The sequence below is a fragment of the Pecten maximus genome, chromosome 2 (genome assembly GCF_902652985.1).
Source record: "Pecten maximus chromosome 2, xPecMax1.1, whole genome shotgun sequence".
In the NCBI taxonomy this organism is placed as follows: domain Eukaryota; kingdom Metazoa; phylum Mollusca; class Bivalvia; order Pectinida; family Pectinidae; genus Pecten; species Pecten maximus.
Window position 1 is genome coordinate 15,477,779 of NC_047016.1, and position 6,391 is coordinate 15,484,169.

At 35.5% G+C, this 6,391-nt stretch overlaps 1 protein-coding gene across 1 annotated transcript; it reads left to right on the forward strand.

Moving 5' to 3' along the window:
* Positions 1–5,823, forward strand: LOC117319236 (phospholipase A and acyltransferase 2-like). The gene is made up of 5 exons (XM_033874070.1): positions 1–963; positions 1,178–1,314; positions 3,309–3,477; positions 4,390–4,534; positions 5,544–5,823. Exons 1-5 carry the CDS (start codon positions 950–952, stop codon positions 5,631–5,633), a joined length of 555 nt encoding a protein of 184 aa, XP_033729961.1. The 5' UTR covers positions 1–949; the 3' UTR covers positions 5,634–5,823.
* Positions 5,824–6,391: the final 568 nt, after the last annotated feature.

Below are 6,391 nucleotides of genomic sequence, written 5' to 3' on the forward strand. Positions count from 1 at the left end.
GCATTTCAAGGTCAAGATAAAAACAGTGTTTTTACACAAATATAGTCAAACAAATGCTCCCATTTTGTGAGCAAAACGACATGACTGTTTTGTGCCATTTATGCGGTACAAATTAGCTAATTATGTTCCCCTGAAACATGCATTTTTCGAATGTTTTGTTGAAATTTACAAACACCTTAACAAATTACATATCAACAGCAAGTCCCAAGGTTTGTAACATACTAAAAGTTCATCAAGTTACACTAATGTACTTCTCTTTAATTGCACTATAGTGGGAATTTATAGGCTTGTAAAATATCAGGAATTCGACTGGATTTGCTGTTTAGATGTCCCATTAAGGTACACTAAAAACCTAGATTGTTGATGATATCATATCAAATTGTTGGCTGCTGGCCTACATACAGCAATCCCAATCATATTGGTCGCGTTTTTGTCGGTCACCACCCTAGAGATAATTCTAACACATATTCTATAGCATACTCCAGCTGCATTCGAAATGTAAAATCGTTTCGTTAAACAGTTATTTGTGACAGAGGTTTCGATAGGTATAACACCGAGGTTAACTGTTATATATTGTACAAAAGGTTCCGAAAGTGAAACCCGGGTAGGGATTGCTCTTTTCCAAGAAATGATAGAGGCGAGTTTCTCTTTTCTTCCTTTCGAAAGTTTAGTTAGATCTACATAGATAATGTTGAAATACATTGTATATTGTTCATGTTAATATTGCATATATATTGTTAAGTTTGATATACATTGTTGATGTTGAAAATGGATGGAAGCTGAGATATTATACATCCCTGATGGACACGTGACTTGTCTTCTCATTATACTGTAGGCATGCGGTCTGACGTCAATGTGCGCAATAACGTTTGAAAGACCCCCAGCATGCCTTGCGGTTCTCTGATGGCGATGACAAGGTTATACATTACACCCAGGAGTTAGACCGACGATGTCAGCATCAATGTTAGTTGTGTCTTCTTTAGTGATTTATTTACATTTTCGTTTTTAGTTATATTACAGTGTATTCTTAGATTATGTTATATTAACTATAATCATATGTTTGTTTTAGTTTTTGAAAATATATACTTTTTTTATTCTGAATATCACTGTTTAACCAGTCATAAGTTTCATATTTCCATGCAGATAGTGTATAAACTCGTTCTTTCATTTTTTTCAGGCCTGCCGACGAGATGGTTCGTCTTTATCAAGAGGAATCCCAAAAACGACACAATAAGACAGTTCTCGAGGAACTGGAGGTCGGAGATATGATTGAATTCCCGAGTGACTTATTTTCTCACTGGGGAGTCTATATAGGTAATCAACACAGTGGTCCATCAATGGTTCACTACACCTACATGTATAATGATAATTAAAACTTTACAAAATTTTATCTCTAGGTAGCAGCGTATTACGCCAAATGTAAATAAAGATAATCACTCGTTAACCTGAAAATGTTTCGTAGATTTTAATCGTATGGTGTGTTTATATTGTAAAAACAGGCATTTCAAGTTATTGGTTTTATATATTTGCTGACGTTAACAAGTTTGTATATATTTCCTAACGTTACCTTGTTTTATATTTTTCCTGATGTTAGCAAGTTTTGTATTTTTCCTGATGTAGCAAGTTTTGTATTTTTCCAGACGTTAACTAGTTTTGTATATTTCCTGACCTGACAAGTTTTTATATTTCCTCTCGTTGACTAGTTTAGTATTTTTCCTGACGTTGACTAGTTTTGTATGTTCCCTGACAAGTTTTTATATTTCCTCTCGTTGACTAGTTTAGTATTTTTCCTGACGTTGACTAGTTTTGTGTCGTTCCTGACGTTAACAAGTTTTCCCAGACCAGTTTTGTATTGTTGCTGATGTTAACTAGTTCTGTATATTTTCCCACTATTTTTGTGTGTTTGCTGATGTTAACTTGTTTTGTAAGCCACCACTACATATATTTACTTGCTGTCTGTCTCGTTACTCTATGTAAATATGTCTAGTTCTCTGCATTATCTTTTGACCTCTGTTTAGTTAAAGACTGTATTATTGATATGTACATGATAAATGGATTAGACTTCTGTTTATCTTAACAGCAAACCTTGGTGTAATATAAATGAACTGTTTCCCAGAACTCCAAAAATGAAACTAAATAATGTACCTGCCATTAATGTTATAACATTATATCTATGAAACAGTAAGTCCGTATCTACCAATTTGAGAAAAGTAACAAAGATCCTGGAAATGCCTTCTATAATAATGTCATTCTAATACATTTATATACAGTTGTGATATAGTGTAATATCACATGATATGTGGATACCATTACGATAGAATTGAGGTCAAATGTCATATCAAAGGTCTTTTGACTATCCAGCCAGAAACAGCTGGACATATAGTAACGAACGTTTAAGGATGATATGACCATTTCAGGGTAAAGTGATGAGATATATATAAAAACAAATTAAATACTGGTATTTATAGCACAGTTATTGTATTTATGTCATCTCCGTCAAGAAACTGAGCCAAGAGACAGTAGCTATGTTTGCTGTTAGAAATACACAAATACTAATGGAGACCAATATGTGTTGTAAATGTCATTTGTTAATGACTTATCAAATTTTAACTTGAATATCAATTACATACTTGTATAAATGTGTATAACATAGTAACACAATTGACGAAGAAAGACAACTTTATGACTCGTGTCCTGATCGGGCTTCGAACTCACGATCTACGGCATCGAATCGCCTTGACAGAAATACCCACAGCTTATACCGCTGCGCCACATCGACGTTCTTAAAAAAAAAGTTTCAGTGGCGCAGTGATGATCGCCCCGATATCCTGACATGATCAAAGTGGAAATCGTCTATTAGATGAAATGAATACGTGGATCACAATGTATTTACGTACATGGATGCGAATTGTACACATATTATAAATATGCATCACCCATCACAGTACAACTTCACATCGTTATCTTCGGATCACCAACGAATAGTGCATATGATACATTGTGCTAATTATTTGATATATAACATAGTTACACTATTGACGAAGAAAGACAATTTTATGACTCATGCCCAGACCGGGCCTCGAACTCACGATCTACGGCACCCGATCGCCTTGACAGATATACCCACAGCTTATACCGCTGCGCCACATAGGCGTTTAACAAAAAAAGAACGGTTCAATGGCGCAGCGATGGTCGGCCCGATATCCTGACATGATCATACGGGAAGTCGTCTATTAGATTATATGAATACCTGGATCGTAATGTATTTACACAAGTATGTTTGCCGTAACCGTTGTGTTCCCTTTCAGGTGATGAACAGATTGTTCATCTCACGGGAGATCAACCCATTACCAGTGGGTCATTTTCCTCCGTATCTGGAATTGATTGTGATCAAGCCTGGGTGAGGATTGACAAGTTTTTGGACGTTGCAAAGGGACGTTTTGCAAAAAAGAACAATGACAAAGACAGTAATCAAAGGTCAGTTTGTTTGAACACGAGTATGGTGTATTGGCAATACATTGGTTTGGCCCGTTTAAATGGACATTCCTTTGTTCGAACTACACAGTAATTTATCAAATATATACAGAAACTATGCTGACGCTCATATTTGTGCCTAACTGTGATGGAATAAGTACCATATTTGTACGGACAACCCCGTATATTTTAGATTTATCATATTAAAACGCTGCCATTATGCGCCTGCATTTGATCGTTTAGATAATACGTGACACCGACGACAACCGTGTACTTAGCAGAACATGGCTAGCGATGATAACTCGTTTTTAGCTCACCTGATCGAAGCTTATGCCAAGGCGCGGCGTCCGTCATACGTCGTCCGTTAACTTTTCCTTTAAATCTCTAATGGTCATAAACGACAAAATAAATTTTGGTTGACACCTTGAACCCCCTCTAATTATCCTTACAAATATATTGTTATATATTGTTTCTTTCAATGATAACTTAATTGGCCATAATGGCGCTCGGATATACCCTAAATAACTTGACCTAGATTTATATGGCGGGTATCGTAGATGAAGCAGATGACGCTAATCCTTTGCAGTTTAAACAACGATTTTTAAATCCTGATAAAATCATTTTTGGTGAAACTAACTTCTCAAAATTTTATGAAATTCTGCAGCATTTTCAGTTTCTTCTCCTGTCAGGGAAATGTACATACAGATTTTGTAGTAAAGGAGAAATGAGCTTTGCACAAATCACGTGATTGAGCTAATTACATTTTTTGAACTTGGCCCCGGTGTAATATTCTCCTTTTACTTTCTCATGGGTCTCATATATTTTGTTATGATTGCCTTGGATTTATCGATTTTGAGTTTTCGTTTGCATGTCGTGTATTCTCCATGTTTTAGTCATATGTCATATTGTTATCAGGGCTGCCGGCAGGTATCCACGTCCTTCCGATGATATCGTGAGAACAGCCTTAGCTATGAAAGGTGAAGCGGACTACAATGTTTTCTTCAATAACTGCGAACATTTCGCCTCCTACCTCCGGTACGGCGAGAAATGCTCTGAACAGGTATGCTTGCAAATAACCAAATGATACTATTCTGTAAGGGTTTATGAGGAAGATATTTGCAAACCTAATGTATAGGTTGTTCAATGTCCCTAGTTGTGCATGTTATATTTTGAATATGATGAAGTTAACGAAATAGTAAACAAATAGCGATATAGATTTGCGACAGCAATTGCTTTTCCTTGAGAACTAGAAGGATATTTCTGAACTTGGTGGAAAGGTTTTTCTTGGTCACTTGTGCATGTTTAATTTAGCTGCTATAACGTAGTTACAGACAGATTTCCCAAGAGTAGTGTCGGAATGGTCGTTCAAATTTGAATTTGAGACTGATCAGGAAAACAAAATGACCGATTGGATTTTGATAGTTTAAGTGTGTTATCACTATTTCTAGAAAAGTATGGAAGGATATTAAATTTTGGATTCTGAAACTTGACGTATTTGTTCCATTAGTCCCTAATTCAGCCCATTCTATTTTGAGGCTGATCAGGAAAACAAAATGGCCGACAGGCTGCCATCTTGAATGTTGACATTAGAAGATCGTTATCGCTATTTCTCATAAAGTTATTCATGGATCTTTCTCAACATTTCGTATCTAACTTGTATTCGTCGAAGCTGGTGTCCTTCTCAGATAGGTTGTGATGAATTTCACTCAGATTTCATTTGTAGGTTCCTCTTTTATTCAAATGCTTCAGAAGAAGGTAATAACAATAAAGAAATGATCAATCAAACAAATCCAGATCATTCGATGGCGGTCGCCCCTGGACATTTCTTTTTGATTATTTTGGTCAATTATTTCCTTTACGCTGTCCGGTATTATAAAAAAAATCTTAGAACAGGCGACATTGCTTGTATTAGACGTATGTAGATATTACCTTCTTATATATCCCGAATTTCATCAAAATTTGGAATTGTATCACATTTATTTTAGCAGATCTATTTTCTCTTGTTACCGTTGTGTTACAGGCATCGGTAATACCTGTTATACTCTGGCCTTGATTTTACTTTTTATCAGGCTGACACTGCTCTTACAGCGGTAGTCGTTGGAGGAGCTGCAGTGATTGTTGGAAGTTTATTGGGTTCTTTATTCAATCGCAAGAAGTAACAGATTCATCCCACATCCATACTGAACTCTTACCATTACAAGTTGAATAGTCTTTATCAACGCTGAACAAAACCTTAGTAATTACATTGTATATTAAAGGGAAGTGTAAAAAAAAACCGAGGACAGGACTTCGGAAAATTAACTTGTTATTATCATTGCAGACAATCTAATAAATTGATCTTACAAGCGACATTTGTACGTTTTATTTTCTTACCGAATATTACTTTTGATGATGGATGGGGTTATTGGTTATTAAATGCCTGATTGAAATCATAAACAAGCGTCCCAAACGATAAAAATCTCATCGCGTGGAAACATTAACTCTAATTCTCATACTTTACCATTATATAAAGTTTTCTTCTTTTTTTTTTTAAATCAAAATCAAAACATTGAAGAACATCGACATAATAAGAAAACAATATAATTTACGCTCAAAATCGATTAAACTATGGCAATATATAATAAAGATAATATAGATCTGATTGGAGAGGGGGAAATAGCACTTTATGGTAGTGACACTGTCCTTCTATACGAGTGACATACGTTAAGACTGCCTCCAACTTTCTAGCTAAATAGTTTTATGAAGTAAAATAACCACTTTCAGAAGCGGATGTTCTAGGTTTAACAACAGCTTATTCAACTTCTGGTAACTACATCGTCTCCAACAATATCAAAAATCGTCGTGCATTACAAATCGTTGTTGGCAAACAAGATACAATGTACTGCACGTTTGCGCACATTAGCTCTCATTCATAACG

Coding starts and splice junctions, on each gene's coding strand:
- LOC117319236 (XM_033874070.1), top strand. Junction 1,315..3,308: donor TCACTGGGGAGTCTATATAG/GTAATCAACACA, acceptor GTTCCCTTTCAG/GTGATGAACAGATTGTTCAT. Junction 4,535..5,543: donor GCGAGAAATGCTCTGAACAG/GTATGCTTGCAA, acceptor ACTTTTTATCAG/GCTGACACTGCTCTTACAGC.